Source organism: Oncorhynchus kisutch, linkage group LG15, assembly GCF_002021735.2.
Source record: "Oncorhynchus kisutch isolate 150728-3 linkage group LG15, Okis_V2, whole genome shotgun sequence".
Taxonomy (NCBI): domain Eukaryota; kingdom Metazoa; phylum Chordata; class Actinopteri; order Salmoniformes; family Salmonidae; genus Oncorhynchus; species Oncorhynchus kisutch.
The window spans coordinates 91,099,585-91,117,084 of NC_034188.2; the positions used below are offsets into that span (position 1 = coordinate 91,099,585).

Consider the following 17,500-nt stretch of genomic DNA (forward strand, 5'->3'; position numbering starts at 1 on the left):
CTTAATAGTTGTTATCACTACACTTTGGCCAGGCCCAGTCTTACGCTGTATCTGTTGAACATTGTTGGAAGCTGATGAGGTGTTTTAATTAAAACCCCACACATTAGGATAACCCAGAACAGGCTGGGTGGTTGGAACAACTCTGTGACAGCTGTATCTCATCAGTTAATGTTTCCCCCGGTTAGCATCACAACTTACAGTTAGATGTCTGGCTCCTAAGCACTGATACAACACACTATAGTCTAGATCAGACCTGATACAACACACTATAGTCTGGTTTCAGACCTGATAGGACACGTTATAGTCTGGTTCAGACCTGATACGACACACTATAGCCTGGTTCAGACCTGATAGGACACACTATAGTCTGGATCAGACCTGATAGGACACGTTATAACCTGGTTCAGACCTGATACGACACACTATAGTCTGGTTCAGGCCTGATACGACACACTATAGCCTGGTTCAGACCTGATAGGACACACTATAGTCTGGTTCAGACCTGATAGGACACGTTATAACCTGGTTCAGACCTGATACGACACCACTATAGTCTGGATCAGACCTGATAGGACACACTATCGTCTGGATCAGACCTGATAGGACACGTTATAACCTGGTTCAGACCTGATACGACACACTATAGTCTGGTTCAGGCCTGATACGACACACTATAGCCTGGTTCAGACCTGATAGGACACACTATAGTCTGGTTCAGACCTGACAGGACACACTATAGCTGGTTCAGACCTGATACGACACACTATAGTCTGGTTCAGACCTGACAGGACACACTATAGTCTGGATCAGACCTGATAGGACACGTTATAACCTGGTTCAGACTGATACGACACACTATAGTCTGGTTCAGACCTGATACGAACACTATAGTCTGGTTCAGACCTGATACGACACACTATAGTCTGGATCAGACCTGATAGGACACACTATAGTCTGGATCAGACCTGATATGACACGTTATAACCTGGTTCAGGCCTGATACGACACACTATAGTCTGGTTCAGACCTGATACGACACACTATAGTCTGGTTCAGACCTGATACGACACACTATAGTCTGGATCAGACCTGATAGGACACACTATAGTCTGGATCAGACCTGATATGACACGTTATAACCTGGTTCAGACCTGATACGACACACTATAGTCTGGTTCAGACCTGACAGGACACACTATAGTCTGGATCAGACCTGATAGGACACACTATAGTCTGGATCAGACCTGATAGGACACGTTATAACCTGGTTCAGACCTGATACGACACACTATAGTCTGGTTCAGACCTGACAGGACACACTATATGTGTCAGTTTCACCACTACGGATTTCCATATTGGAAGCTTTTACTCTCCGTGGTTGTGTGTGCGCCAACCTGTTTCAGGCTTTTTCATTGCACTACTAAAGAAAACATCTGAAGGAAATGGTATACATTTGACATTTGGTTGTAAATTTATTAGCGGTCTGTACACGTGACTGGGTAGGTCGGTGAAGTGTTACAGGAGTTCAGTTAGCGGTTAGTTAACGGTTAGTTAGCGTTTAGTTTGCGGTTAGTTAGCGTTTAGTTAGCGGTTAATTAGCGGTTAGTTAGCGTTTAGTTAGCGGTTAGTTAGCGTTTAGTTAGCGTTTAGTTAGCGTTTTGTTAGCGTTTAGTTAGCGGTGTGTTTGTGGAAACATGCCTGGCTCTGTTTGTCTATCTACAGGAAAACCAATCAATAATGAAAGTTAATCAACAATACACAACTATCTGTTGTTCATCATTGAGCCAGCAGCATACCACCCTGTATACCAAAGACTTATAGATGACCTGGAGCCAGTGGGTTTGGCGACAAATATGAAGCGAGGGCCAGCCAACGAGAGCGTACAGGTTGCAGTGGTGGGTAGTATATGGTGCTTTGGTGACAAAATGGATGGCACTGTGGTAGACTGCATCCAATTTGCTGAGTAGAGTGTTGGAGGCTATTTTGTAAATGACATCGCCGAAGTCGAGTATCCGTAGAATAGTCAGTTTTACGAGGGTATGTTTGGCAGCATGAGTGAAGCAGGCTTTGTTGCAAAATAGTAAGCCCATTCTAAATTTCATTTTGGATTGGAGATGCTTAATGTGAGTCTGGAAGGAGAGATTAGTCTAACCAGGCACCTAGGTATTTGTAATTGTCCACATATTCTAAGTCAGAGCCGTCCAGAGTAGTGATGCTGGTCGGGCGGGTGTGGACAGCGAACGGTTGAAAAGCATGCATTTGGTTTTACTAGTGTTTAAGAGCAGTTGGAGGCCACAGAAGGAGTGTTGTATGACATTGAAGCTTGTCTGGGGGTTTGTTAACAAAGTGTCTAAAGAAGGGCCAGAAGTATACAGAATGGTGTCGTCTGCGTAGAGGTGGATCAGAGACTCACCAGCAGCAAGAGCGACATCATTGATATATACTGAGAAAAGAGTCGGCCCGAGAATTGAACCCTGTGGCACCCCCATAGAGACTGCCAGAGGTCCAGACAACAGGCCCTCTGATTTGACACACTGAACTCTATCAGAGAAGTAGTTGGTGAACCAGGCGAAGCAGTCATTTGAGATACCAAGGCTGTTGAGTCTGCCGATAAGAATGCGGGGATTGACAGAGTCGAAAGCCTTGGCCAGGTCGATGAATACTGCTGCACAGTAATGTCTCTTATCGATGGCTGTTATGATATTGTTTAGAACCTAGAGCGTGGCTGAGGTGCACCCATGACCAGCTCGGAAACCAGCGGAAGAAGGTACGGTGGGATTCGAAATGGTCAGTGATCTGTTTATTAACTTGGCTTTGGAAGACTTTAGAAAGGAAGGGCAGGATGGCTATAGGTCTGTAACAGTTTGGGTCTAGAGTGTCTTCCCCTTTGAAGAGGGGGATGACCGCGGCAGCTTTCCAATAAGGATCTCGGACGATACGAAAGAGAGGTTGAACAGGAATAGTAATAGGGGTTGCAACATTTGCAGCGGATAATTTTAGAAAGAGACGGTCCAGATTGTCTAGCCCAGCTGACCAGATTGTCCAGATTTTGCAGCTCTTTCAGAACATCTGCTGTCTGGATTTGGGTGAATGAGAAGTGGGGGAGGTTTGGGCGAGTTGCTGCCGGGGTTGCAGAGCTGTTGGCCAGGGTTGGGGTATCCAGGTGGAAAGCATTGCCAGCCGTAGAAAAATGCTTCTTGAAATTCTCAGTTATTGTGGATTTATGGGTGGTGACAGTGTTTCCTATCCTCAGTGCAGTGGGCAGCTGGGAGGAGGTGCTCTTATTCTCCATGGACGTTACAGTGTCCCAGAATTTTTGGGAATTTGTGCTACAGGATGCAAATTTCTGTTTTAAAAGCTAGCCTTTGCTTGCAACTACCAGGACTATGTAGGGAATAGGGTATCATTTGGGACACTCTCTCTCTCTCTCTCTCTCACTCACTCACTCACTCACTAACTCACACACACACACACACACACACACGTGTCAGACAAACAAGCAACCTGTGAATGAATGTCGTGGAAAAGTGAGATATTCCGAGAGAGGAAAGAGGAAGGCCCATCCAAAACACCCTCATGTTTTCCTGGACAGAGAGGGTGGAGAGAGAGAGAGAGAGAGGTGAGAGAGAGAGAGGTGGAGAGAGAGAGGTGGAGAGAGAGAGAGGTGGAGAGAGAGGTGGAGAGAGAGGTGGAGAGAGAGAGGTGGAGAGAGAGAGGTGGAGAGAGAGAGGTGGAGAGAGAGAGAGAGAGAGAGAGGAGAGAGGTGGAGAGAGAGAGAGAGGTGGAGAGAGAGAGAGGTGGAGAGAGAGAGAGGTGGAGAGGGAGAGAGAGAGAGGGAGAGAGGTGGAGAGAGAGAGAGAGAGAGGTGGAGAGAGAGATAGAGAGGTGGAGAGAGAGAGAGGTGGAGAGAGAGAGAGAGAGGTGGAGAGAGAGAGAGAGAGGTAGAGAGAGAGAGAGAGGTGGAGAGAGAGAGAGAGGTGGAGAGAGAGAGGTGGAGAAAGAGAGAGGTGGAGAGAGAGAGAGAGGTGGAGAGAGAGAGGTGGAGAGACAGAGAGGTGGAGAGGTGGAGAGAGAGAGGTGGAGAGGTGGAGAGACAGAGAGGTGGAGAGGTGGAGAGAGAGAGAGAAGGTGGCTGTCTGATCTCTGACCAGTTTTAACAAGTTGGAGCCTAACCTGAATCAAAACGGACGGTGTGTGTGTACTGTTTTTCAGTGTTGGCTGACTTTGGAGCAGGTGTTCTGTGACCAGGTCCCTTCTGATTGGAGAGAACACAGGCCAGATCCAGACCATCCAATGAGCCCAGAACATAGACCAGGACAACAGCACCCTAGCTCAGAACATAGTCTGGGACAACAGCACCCTAGCCCAGAACGTAGACCAGGACAACAGCACCCTAGCCCAGAATGTAGACCGGGACAACAGCACCCTAGCCCAGAACGTAGACCAGGACAACAGCACCCTAGCCCAGAAAGTAGTCTGGGACAACAGCACCCTAGCCCAGAAAGTAGTCTGGGACAACAGCACCCTAGCCTAGAACGTAGACCAAGACAACAGCACCCTAGCCCAGAACGTAGTCTGGGACAACAGCACCCTAGCCCAGAAAGTAGACCAGGACAACAGCACCCTAGCCCAGAACGTAGACCAGGACAACAGCACCCTAGCCCAGAACGTAGACCGGGACAACAGCACCCTAGCCCAGAACGTAGACCAGGACAACAGCACCCTAGCCCAGAAAGTAGTATGGGACAACAGCACCCTAGCCCAGAAAGTAGTCTGGGACAACAGCACCCTAGCCCAAAACGTAGTCTGGGACAACAGCACCCTAGCCCAGAACGTAGTCTGGGACAACAGCACCCTAGCCCAGAACGTAGTCTGGGACAACAGCACCCTAGCCCAGAACGTAGACCACGGCAACAGCACCCTGCTGGACAGCTGGGATATGGTAGCTCTCTTTTATTTGCTTGTGAAATTGCTAGACTGCTTTCTCAGTTTTCTCATAGAAATGTCAAAGCTTATCTAAGATTAGTAAAGGGAGGGGTGGTAGATCATTGCGTTAATCATCACCTGGATCATGGCATTAATCATCACCTGAATCATGATATTAATCATCACCTGGATCATGGCATTAATCATCACCTGAATCATGGCATTAATCATCACCTGGATCATGGCATTAATCATCACCTGAATCATGGCATTAATCATCACCTGAATCATTGCGTTAATCATCACCTGGATCATGGCATTAATCATCACCTGAATCATGATATTAATCATCACCTGAATCATGATATTAATCATCACCTGAATCATGATATTAATCATCACCTGAATCATGATATTAATCATCACCTGGATCATGGCATTAATCATCACCTGGATCATGATATTAATCATCACCTGAATCATGGCATTAATCATCACCTGGATCATGGCATTAATCATCACCTGAATCATGATATTAACCATCACCTGAATCATGATATTAACCATCACCTGGATCATGGCATTAATCATCACCTGAATCATGATATTAATCATCACCTGGATCATGGCATTAATCATCACCTGAATCATGGCATTAATCATCACCTGGATCATGGCATTAATCATCACCTGAATCATGGCATTAATCATCACCTGAATCATGGCATTAATCATCACCTGAATCATTGCGTTAATCATCACCTGGATCATGGCATTAATCATCACCTGAATCATGATATTAATCATCACCTGAATCATGATATTAATCATCACCTGAATCATGATATTAATCATCACCTGAATCATGATATTAATCATCACCTGGATCATGGCATTAATCATCACCTGGATCATGATATTAATCATCACCTGAATCATGGCATTAATCATCACCTGGATCATGGCATTAATCATCACCTGAATCATGATATTAATCATCACCTGAATCATGATATTAACCATCACCTGGATCATGGCATTAATCATCACCTGAATCATGATATTAATCATCACCTGAATCATGGCATTAATCATCACCTGAATCATGGCATTAATCATCACCTGAATCATGGCATTAATCATCACCTGAATCATGATATTAATCATCACCTGAATCATGATATTAATCATCACCTGAATCATGGCATTAATCATCACCTGGATCATGGCATCAATCATCACCTGGATCATGGCATTAATCATCACCTGAATCATGGCATTAATCATCACCTGGATCATGGCATTAACCATCACCTGAATCATGATATTAATCATCACCTGAATCATGGCATTAACCATCACCTGAATCATGATATTAATCATCACCTGAATCATGGCATTAATCATCACCTGGATCATGATATTAACCATCACCTGGATCATGGCATTAATCATCACCTGGATCATGGCATTAATCATCACCTGGATCATGGCATTAATCATCACCTGAATCATGGCATTAATCATCACCTGAATCATGGCATTAATCATCACCTGAATCATGGCATTAATCATCACCTGAATCATGGCATTAATCATCACCTGAATCATGATATTAATCATCACCTGAATCATGATATTAATCATCACCTGAATCATGATATTAATCATCACCTGAATCATGATATTAATCATCACCTGAATCATGGCATTAATCATCACCTGAATCATGGCATTAATCATCACCTGGATCATGGCATTAATCATCACCTGAATCATGGCATTAATCATCACCTGGATCATGGCATTAATCATCACCTGGATCATGATATTAACCATCACCTGAATCATGATATTAATCATCACCTGGATCATGGCATTAATCATCACCTGAATCATGGCATTAATCATCACCTGGATCATGATATTAACCATCACCTGGATCATGGCATTAATCATCACCTGGATCATGGCATTAATCATCACCTGGATCATGGCATTAATCATCACCTGGATCATGGCATTAATCATCACCTGAATCATGGCATTAATCATCACCTGGATCATGGCATTAATCATCACCTGGATCATGATATTAACCATCACCTGAATCATGATATTAATCATCACCTGGATCATGGCATTACTCATCACCTGGATCATGGCATTACTCATCACCTGGATCATGGCATTAATCATCACCTGGATCATGGCATTAATCATCACCTGGATCATGGCATTAATCATCACCTGGATTATGGCATTAATCATCACCTGAATCATGGCATTAATCATCACCTGAATCATGGCATTAATCATCACCTGGATCATGGCATTAACTCTCCGACAGGGACAGATCACGTCAGCTGGATCATGGCATTAACTCTCCGACAGGGACAGATCACGTCAGCTGGATCATTAACTCTCCGACAGGGACAGATCACGTCAGCTGGATCATTAACTCTCCGACAGGGACAGATCACGTCAGCTGGATCATTAACTCTCCGACAGGTACAGATCACGTCAGCTGGATCATTAACTCTCCGACAGGTACAGATCACGTCAGCTGGATCATGGCATTAACTCTCCGACAGGGACAGATCACGTCAGCTGGATCATGGCATTAACTCTCCGACAGGTACAGATCACGTCAGCTGGATCATTAACTCTCCGACAGGGACAGATCACATCAGCTGGATCATTAACTCTCCGTCAGGGACAGATCACGTCAGCTGGAATTGAACCTGGACTCGGCAAGCTGATACAGTCTCAGAGTTAGTGTTTACGTGTGTGTGTGTGTGTGTGTGTGTGTGTGTGTGTGTGTGTGTGTGTGTGTGTGTGTGTGTGTGCGCACCAGGGATTACAGTGTCATGTTCTTGGATCTTCATGGTTCAGGAATAGAAATGATCGGTAGACGAAGCCAGGCATCGTAATGTTGACCTTTCCCAGGGTCAGCTGGATCATTCACTGCATGTCTGACTGGAGTCATTAGGTTGTATCTCCATACATGTAATGTATGCGTGCGTAGCGATTCTCTGTCTTTATTGGCCAAGCCTCATACTGTAAACAACAGGCCGTGTGTGGGGAAAACAGAGCGAGGTCAGGGATTTGTTAATAGCTTGTATCTCGTTAACCTCGACCCCGAGAGCATCTGGGAAGAAACAGAGCGAGGTCAGGGATTCGTTAATAGCTTGTATCTCGTTAACCTTGTGTACTACTTTAGACCCTATTCCCTATATAGTGCACTACTTTAGACCCTATTCCCTATATAGTGCACTACTTTAGACCCTATTCCCTATATAGTTCACTACTTTAGACCAGGGCCCTATGGAACCCTATTCCCTATATAGTGCACTACTTTAGACCAGAGCCCTATGGAACCCTATTCCCTATATAGTGCACTACTTTAGACCAGGGCCCTATGCCACTCTATTCCCTATATAGTGCACTACTTTAGACCAGAGCCCTATATAGTGCACTACTTTAGACCAGGGCCCTATGGAACCCTATTCCCTATTTAATGCACTACTATAGACCAGAGCTCTATGGCACCCTACTTCCTATATAGTGCACTACTTTAGACCAGGGCCTTATGCCACTCTATTCCCTATATAGTGCACTACTTTAGACCAGACAACTATGGTACCCTATTTAGTGCACTACTTTAGACCAGAGCTCTATGGCACCCTACTTCCTATATAGTGCACTACTTTAGACCAGGGCCCATAAGGGGACACTGGTATTAGTAGTCTAACTCTCATCGCTGATTCCTTTTCCAGCCATGTACTGAACTAATGATACTGTAGTAATGATACTGTAGTAATGATACTGTAAAGATACTGTAGTAAAGATACTGTAGTAATGATACTGTAGTAATGATACTGAACTAATGATACTGTAGTAAATATACTATAGTAAAGATAATGTAGTAATGATACTGAACTAATGATACTGTAGTAAAGATACTGTAGTAATGATACTGAACTAATGATACTGTAGTAATGATACTGAACTAATGATACTGTAGTAATGATACTGTAAAGATACTGTAGTAAAAATACTGTAGTAATGATACTGAACTAAAGATACTGTAGTAATGATACTGTAGTAATGATACTGAACTAATGCTACTGTAGTAAAGATACTGTAGTAATGATACTGTAGTAAAGATACTGTAGTAATGATACTGAACTAAAGATACTGTAGTAATGATACTGAACTAAAGATACTGTAGTAAAGATACTGTAGTAATGATACTGCAGTAAAGATACTGTAGTAATGATACTGTAGTAAAGATAATGTAGTAAAAATACTGTAGTAATGATACTGCAGTAATGATACTGCGGTAATGATACTGTAGTAAATATACCGAAGTAAAGATAATACGGTAGAGATAATGTAGCAAAGATAATGTAGTAAACATACGGCAGTAAAGATAATGTAGTAAAATACTGTAGTAATGATACTGTAGTAATGATACTGCAGTAAAGATACTGTAGTAAAGATAATGTAGTAAAGTTACTGTACAATAGCTTGGGGACAAGCGCTTCATGAAAATGTAGTGGGGAAGGAATAGAAGAGAGGACAGGGTCTTTAGAGTGGACAGATCTCCTCAGACCTCAGAGGTCAGGGGTCATGTCCAGACCAGTGATCGACCATGTTGAGTGCTTCGAGGCTTGTTCCCAGGCCCTAAAATAGAGCTTCTCCCTGGACTGACCCTGTTCTCTGTCTCTCCCTGTTCTGCTCTCCCCTGCTGGGACAGTAAGTTGTTTCCCACACTTCTCTTCTCCTCTTCTCCTCTTCTCTGTTCTCTTCTCTGTTCTCTTCTCTGTTCTCTTCTCCTCTCTGTTCTCTGTTCTCTTCTCCTCTTCTCTGTTCTCTTCTCCTCTCTTCTCTGTTCTCTTCTCCTCTTCTCCTCTTCTCTGTTCTCTTCTCCTCTGTACTCTTTTGTCTTGTTTTCACCTCTGTTGTCTTGTCTTCACCTCTGTTGTCTTGTCTTCTTCTCTGTTCTCCTCTCTTCTCCTCTGTTCTCCTCTCTTCTCCTCTGTTCTCCTCTCTTCTCCTCTGTTCTGTTGTCCTCTGTTGTCTTCTCATCTGTTGTCTTCTCCTCTGTTGTCTTCTCCTTTGTTCTCTTGTCCTCTGTTGTCTTCTCCTCTGTTGTCTTCTCTTCTCCTCTCCTCTCCTCTCCTCTCCTCTCCTCTCCTCTCCTCTCCTCTCCTCTCCTCTCCTCTCCTCTCCTCTCCTCTCCTCTCCTCTCCTCTCCTCTCCTCTCCTCTCCTCTCCTCTCCTCTCCTCTCCTCTCCTCTCCTCTCCTCTCCTCTGTTCTCCTCTCCTCTCCTCTGTTCTCCTCTCCTCTCCTCTGTTCTCCTCTCCTCTCCTCTCCTCTGTTCTCCTCTCCTCTCCTCTGTTCTCCTCTCCTCTGTTCTCCTCTCTTCTCCTCTCCTCTGTTCCCCTCTCTTCTCCTCTCCTCTGTTCTCCTCTCTTCTCCTCTCTTCTCTTCTCCTCTGTTCTCCTCTGTTATCTTCTCCTCTTCTGTTCTTTGCCAGAGCTCAGCTGAGTATCAGCTGACTGAAACAAAGTTAATCTATAACTGGGTTGGTTGTTTTACAGAAATAATCTATTACTTTCTAGAGAGAACACAAGGCTATGTCTCTGAATGGCGTGTGTGTGGTGGTCTAGTACGCCATTCTATTCCTGTGCTTGTTGTCAGAACCCCTCCAGCTCTGCGTCAGTCCAATCAGAACAACTAACTGAATGTTGAATAAAACAGTTTCTCCTTGTTGTTTTTGTCTCTCAGGTCTGAACTATAGAGGAGTTTAGTTTTCCACACACACAGGAACCGTGTTCAACAAACAGGTGCCTCTAAATAAAAGTTGAGGCTGGGGGGGGGGGTCTCCCCAGTGAGCTAGATATATCAGGGAGGGGAAAAAAACATCAGGCTCAGGAAAGGACGTTAAAGGACTAGGTTGTGGACCAAACCCAGAAAGGGAGGCACTGAGTGGCATTAACACACACACTCTCTGTCTCTCTCTCTCTCTCTCTCTCTCTCTCTCTCTCTCTCTCTCTCTCTCTCTCTCTCTCTCTCTCTCTGTCTCTCTCTCTCTCTCTCTCTCTCTCTCTTCAGTCAGTCCATGATGGTGTAATACAACTGGGTGGAGGGAGAGAGGTGGGTGATGTCATTCTGAGAGAGGAGGATAGGGGGAGAGATGGAAGGGGAGAGAGAGGGGGAGGAATGGGGAGAGAAGAAAAATAAAGTGTGATTAAAGTGGAATGTTGTGTGTATATCTGGGACTGTTGTTAAGAATGTGGTGGGAGATATGTGTTTCCGTGAACAGAACTAATGGACTAGAGAGAGCTCAAGGCTGTTCTCTAACAGGGAGAGAGAGCTCAAGGCTGTTCTCTAACAGGCAGAGAGAGCTCAAGGCTGTTCTCTAACAGGCAGAGAGAGCTCAAGGCCGTTCTCTGACAGGCAGAGAGAGCTCAAGGCTGTTCTCTAACAGGCAGAGAGAGCTCAAGGCTGTTCTCTAACAGGGAGAGAGAGAGCTCAAGGCTGTTCTCTAACAGGCAGAGAGAGCTCAAGGCTGTTCTCTAACAGGCAGAGAGAGCTCAAGGCTGTTCTCTAACAGGCAGAGAGAGCTCAAGGCCGTTCTCTGACAGGCAGAGAGAGCTCAAGGCTGTTCTCTAACAGGCAGAGAGAGCTCAAGGCTGTTCTCTGACAGGCAGAGAGAGCTCAAGGCCGTTCTCTGACAGGCAGAGAGAGCTCAAGGCCGTTCTCTGACGGGCAGAGAGAGCTCAAGGCCGTTCTCTAACAGGCAGAGAGAGCTCAAGGCCATTCTCCAACAGGCAGAGAGAGGTCGTCAGAATATTTCAACAATTCACATTCCCTTTCATGCTACAAACAACTTGGCCAATCAAAAGCCTCCAAAGCACGCTGAGCTTGTCCTATCAGTTATGGGAACTAGGAATCTAAATGGACAACAGTAGTGTTGTGTTTTTGAAGATGTAGATTGGGTCTCAAATGGCACCTACATAGTGCACTATATGGGAATAGGGTACCATTTGGGGCTGAGAGAATACATGCTGGGGTACGTTCAAGCCTCTCCAGGCCTTCGGTCACCAAACAGAAACCACCGTATCACTCCCTGCTGTACAGATATCAGGAATGACCTAATAGCCATCAGATGAGAACAGAGAAAGCATTGAGGAGTCAGACCCAGAAATCAGCATGCGAGTAGTGGGAATTGACTGTAGAGGGGGAGAGGATGAGGAGGGGGAGGGGGCAGCTGAGAGAAAATAATGGCAGAGGTAGATAGAGAGAGAGAGGCCAACACAACCAGTGATAAGATGATAAGGCTGAAGGCCAAGACAAAGACCCTGATGTCATGTCCCAGGCAGATGCAGCAGTATGATGTTGGCCAGCTGTGTCTGGGATGCCGTGTCTCTCTTCCTGTGGACAGATAGAACCACAATCACAGCTCTGTATTTGGGGAGAGATCAAAATGCTTCCGAGGAAAATCCAGAAGGTTGGACCTCCTTCTCCTCAACGGAAGGCACCGGGGTCCAGAGTACTTTCTCGGCTCGCGGCGATGCCAAAGGTATTGTTTGTGACGGTGTTTCTATGTTGCTGAATGTATGACCCTTTTTTGTGTTTCAGAAGGACTCATCGGTCAAGTCTTCGGTGGCCGAGTTGGCCGGGAGATTCAAAGATCACGTCATGCCGACGCCGACTCCGCACGACGAGGTAAAGTTCCTAGATAGCTTCTCAGTCTAGTTCTGTGGTAAAGTTGTCATGTCTGTCTGTCTCCTTCTCTGTCGTTGATGGTTTAACTCACTGGTTTATCCTTTGTTTGTGATAATATGCAGAACCATAACGCAAAGTATGCTGATTTCAAAGTTGCTGATTGTCACTTAAAAACTATAGTCGTTGCCCCCAAAACATTGTTATTCATTCACTACCTCACCCTTGCCTCAGTCACATCTCTCCTCTCTTTCTCGCTGTGTGCATTACATCATTGGGTCTTAAAGAGACAGCGCACACTTTTATTTAAAAAAAGTTGTTGATCAGTAACAGTAAAATAAGTCCCCGTATGGAAAGTCTCATCTGTAGCACCATGAAATGAGCCCACACAAGCTCAATAACTCAATGCATCCACACACTCCTACTGAATAGGGATTCACCTGTATTTTGAATAGGCCTAGGCTACACATTTTATTTATCAATAGATCAAGATTTACCATCCAAATAAATTAGGACCATAATATTATGTAGTCAAATTGATTGTATAATTGATTCATTAATCCATACATGGCTGTCTCTGGGAAAAATTGTCATCAAACATTTCAAATGTATTGAACTCAAAAGATCTGTCTGGATCAAGTGCCATTCTATGACTTTGGCTAATACACCTTCTCATTTTCCCGTGGTATCGTTTTTGGTATCGTTGTAGTATTGAGTATTGTGATGGCACCGTGGTTCTTCCTGTAAAAGTTGCGTCATACTGCATACTACACCTTGAAGGCTGCCGCAGAATTCTATGGCACGTTATTGAATTGTCAGCCATTGTTACCATTAATGCTAGTTAGTGCTAGTTTGACCACTAGAGGGCATCTTTGAGAAGCATTTGACAAGCCTTCAATAGTGGCTGTACTAGAGAATTGAAAACCTTTTTTTAGTAAGAACATAGTATATGGGATTGATTTTAATTTGATTTTAAGAAATGTAGCTTAATTATTTTGATTAATATTATAGTGTTTCTATTCCAAGAAAAACAAAACCCTCAGAGTTTCCGTTCGGAAAATATGGCGCTGTACAACGTAATGGTCGGGAGTAGGCTACAGTGCTAAGAGCATAACATTTCCACACCATAATTGTAGTCTAACCAATACTCAAACGGAGATTCAGTGAAAATAAAAATATCATTGATTTATCAAGACCGGTCCCCATGCTTGTCTCAGAGCAGTGCGAAATAGTTGACCACAGCGGGTAGGCAATTGCTTCAAATCCTATTGCTTCTAACTTCAATATGCTCTTTAAATAAATAAGACCTACACCACTTTTAACAGCACAACACTAGTGAGACGCATGTCGCCTACGGTATATCAGATTTTTTTTCTCAATAAGGTGACTCTCCGCCAATAATTAGATTTAAAGGATTGGAGGATTCTAAATTAATATCTAAGGGGCTTTTATATAATTCTAAATTAATTAATGATAATAATAATAATCGCTTTGTTTAAAAAAAATAACCCTATTTTGGAGATTATTTTGATTTCAAATAACCTAGAGTGAGTGAGAAAAAGGCAATTCTTCAACATGGACTGGGACATTATTACTAATTTGTAAATAAAGGCAGTTTGTTATTTAGAGAGATAGAAACCAAAATCCCACTGTCGCCTCATGGGTCTCCCGGTCGCGGCCGGCACGGGTATCAGACCGGCATCTGTAGCAATGCAGTTTGCATTGTATTATACTGTGATACTAATCCTGGTGTCGTGACAACACTAGTATAGAGGTTACCAATGCCCGAATGCCTGAAGTATTATCTGAATGCCTGTATTTGTATCTGAATGCCTGTATTTGTATCTGAATGCCTGTATTTGTATCTGAATGCCTGAAGTATTATCTGAATGCCTGTATTTGTATCTGAATGTCTGTATTTGTATCTGAATGCCTGTATTTGTATCTGAATGCCTGAAGTATTATCTGAATGCCTGTATTTGTATCTGAATGCCTGTATTTGTATCTGAATGCCTGTATTTGTATCTGAATGCCTGTAGTTGTATCTGAATGCCTGTAGTTGTATCTGAATGCCTGTATTTGTATCTGAATGCCTGTATTTGTATCTGAATGCCTGTAGTTTTATCTGAATGCCTGTATTTGTATCTGAATGCCTGTATTTGTATCTGAATGCCTGTAGTTGTATCTGAATGCCTGTAGTTGTATCTGAATGCCTGTAGTTGTATCTGAATGCCTGTAGTTGTATCTGAATGCCTGTATTTGTATCTGAATGCCTGTAGTTGTATCTGAATGCCTGTAGTTGTATCTGAATACCTGTATTTATATCTGAATGCCTGTAGTTGTATCTGAATGCCTGTATTTGTATGTTATTAACTCTTCTGTCATTGTGTTGCAGAGGAAGCCTGTTAAAAGGAGGCCTCCTCCATGCTTCCTGCAGCTTCACGACGTGAAACATGACCACGGGGAACTGGAGGTAGAAGTTGCCAACTTTCTGTTTTAGACATAAAATGTCATGTTGCAATTATGAAAAAATGGAAAATGCTGATTTGGCTACGAGGAAATTCCCCTTTTTGAAACAAAGGCCTGAAAATGACCTTTAAATGTCAAGCGTGCCTGAGTGATGTTTTTGGTCTGTTAGTTGTCTTCTTTCTGGGGATTTCGTTCAAGGGGTCTAAATCTGTCGTCCCTATCTTGGCCTTATAGTGGCAACCGTCTCTGTTAACTCTTTGGTGTCTGTCGTGTCCATAGAAACCCAGCATCGTCTCTCCACACCCCCCCAAATCCAAGATGAAGACCTCCAAGAGTTCCCCCCTCATCGAGAAGCTGCAGGTCAGTGAATCACTGTCTGTGTGTTGCTGTCCATGTCTCGGCCTAGCTGGTCTCAGATCTGACAAAGATATAGTTTGAGAAGTTGACTGAAATAAACAAAAACATATTAAGATCTGGTACCAGCTTTTGTTTGCTCTTTCAGAATAGTTTCTTTCCAATGCGCCTCAAAACAAAGTGAAACGTTTTAGTAGATGTTGTAGCAGGAAACAACCAAGGCTTTATCTCTCTGAGTTGGCATGTTTTAGCCTTGTTCACCATGTCTGAGTTTAGGCTTCTCTTAAGAAACAGGATATCCTGATCCTTGTCTTGCGGTCAAAATCTGAAGCCAACTTTCTACTCTGCATGTTTATTCTAAATGCTCTAGAGATCTCTGTCTGACACAGAGACCAGTAGAGGTGCTCTAGATAACTCTGTCTGACACAGAGACCAGTAGAGGTGCTCTAGAGAACTCTGTCTGACTCAGAGACCAGTAGAGGTGCTCTAGATAACTCTGTCTGACACAGAGACCAGTAGAGGTGCTCTAGATAACTCTGTCTGACACAGAGACCAGTAGAGGTGCTCTAGATAACTCTGTCTGACACAGAGACCAGTAGAGGTGCTCTAGAGAACTCTGTCTGACACAGAGACCAGTAGAGGTGCTCTAGATAACTCTGTCTGACACAGAGACCAGTAGAGGTGCTCTAGATAACTCTGTCTGACACAGAGACCAGTAGAGGTGCTCTAGAGAACTCTGTCTGACACAGAGACCAGTAGAGGTGCTCTAGAGAACTCTGTCTGACACAGAGACCAGTAGAGGTGCTCTAGATAACTCTGTCCGACTCAGAGACCAGTAGAGGTGCTCTAGATAACTCTGTCTGACACAGAGACCAGTGAGGTGCTCTAGATAACTCTGTCTGACACAGAGACCAGTAGAGGTGCTCTAGAGAACTCTGTCTGACACAGAGACCAGTAGAGGTGCTCTAGAGAACTCTGTCTGACACAGAGACCAGTAGAGGTGCTCTAGATAACTTTGTCTGACACAGAGACCAGTAGAGGTGCTCTAGAGATCTGTCTGACTCAGAGACCAGTAGAGGTGCTCTAGATAACTCTGTCTGACACAGAGACCAGTAGAGGTGCTCTAGATAACTCTGTCTGACACAGAGACCAGTAGAGGTGCTCTAGAGAACTCTGTCTGACACAGAGACCAGTAGAGGTGCTCTAGAGAACTCTGTCTGACACAGAGACCAGTAGCGGTGGGGCAAAACAGACGGAGTTGGCTAAGAAATTTTGTCAACAACAAAACTATATTTTGTCTCCAAATGTTTCTTGAAAACGCACATTGTTACAGTTTTGTAAAAACAAAACACCTCAAAGTCATAGTACCAAGAAACAACTGAAAACTAGCTGAAACAAGCCACCTACGAGTCCCCACGTGGCAGTTCCTATTTGACTGTTCAGAATCATAACAAGGCAACGGCTTCTGCCTCTATCGATCTGCATGATGATGAGTGACGTTTGTCAGCCAACCTGTCTATATTCATACAGACTACAGTTTTGTTGTAGTGTAACCGAGGAAATGACAAGTTTAGGATACCAGTGTACAGCTGTACCAGTATACCAGTATACAGCTGTACTGTCATGTTAGTAGGCTGGAAATGTTTTGCTGTGGATTTTATTGCTGACACAAAACCGCCACCTTGTGGTATGTATCGGTCAGTTCATGAATATCCCCATCCATCCACGTGTGAGTAGTGAGAGAGAGGTGGGGGGGGGAAGGGCCCAAATCCCTGAATACTCTCCAATCGGCTGACATTGATGAGCTAATGAGCTCAAGGAAAGAGAGAGAGAGTGAGAAAGAGAGACAAAGACAGAGAGAGAGAGCTCAAGGCCATTCTCTGACAGGCTGGCAGGCAGATTTACATCACCATAGTCTCTCCCTCGGCTCGGACAGAAGCTGTTGGGAGAAGCCATGGGACAGAATGGTTGTCGCTTCTCTTTCTTCCTCTTCTCCCCCGTCCAGGTAGGACA

The 17,500-nt window shown here is 44.1% G+C and overlaps 1 protein-coding gene across 1 annotated transcript in view; it reads left to right on the forward strand.

Moving 5' to 3' along the window:
* Positions 1-17,500, forward strand: part of zgc:153184 (capZ-interacting protein) — a 44,948-nt gene that overhangs the window by 10,132 nt on the left and 17,316 nt on the right. The window contains exons 2-4 of the mRNA XM_031791295.1: positions 12,581-12,667; positions 15,060-15,137; positions 15,413-15,493. Coding sequence (XP_031647155.1) covers positions 12,581-12,667; positions 15,060-15,137; positions 15,413-15,493 — 246 coding nt within the window. The remainder of the gene's footprint in view (positions 1-12,580; positions 12,668-15,059; positions 15,138-15,412; positions 15,494-17,500) is intronic.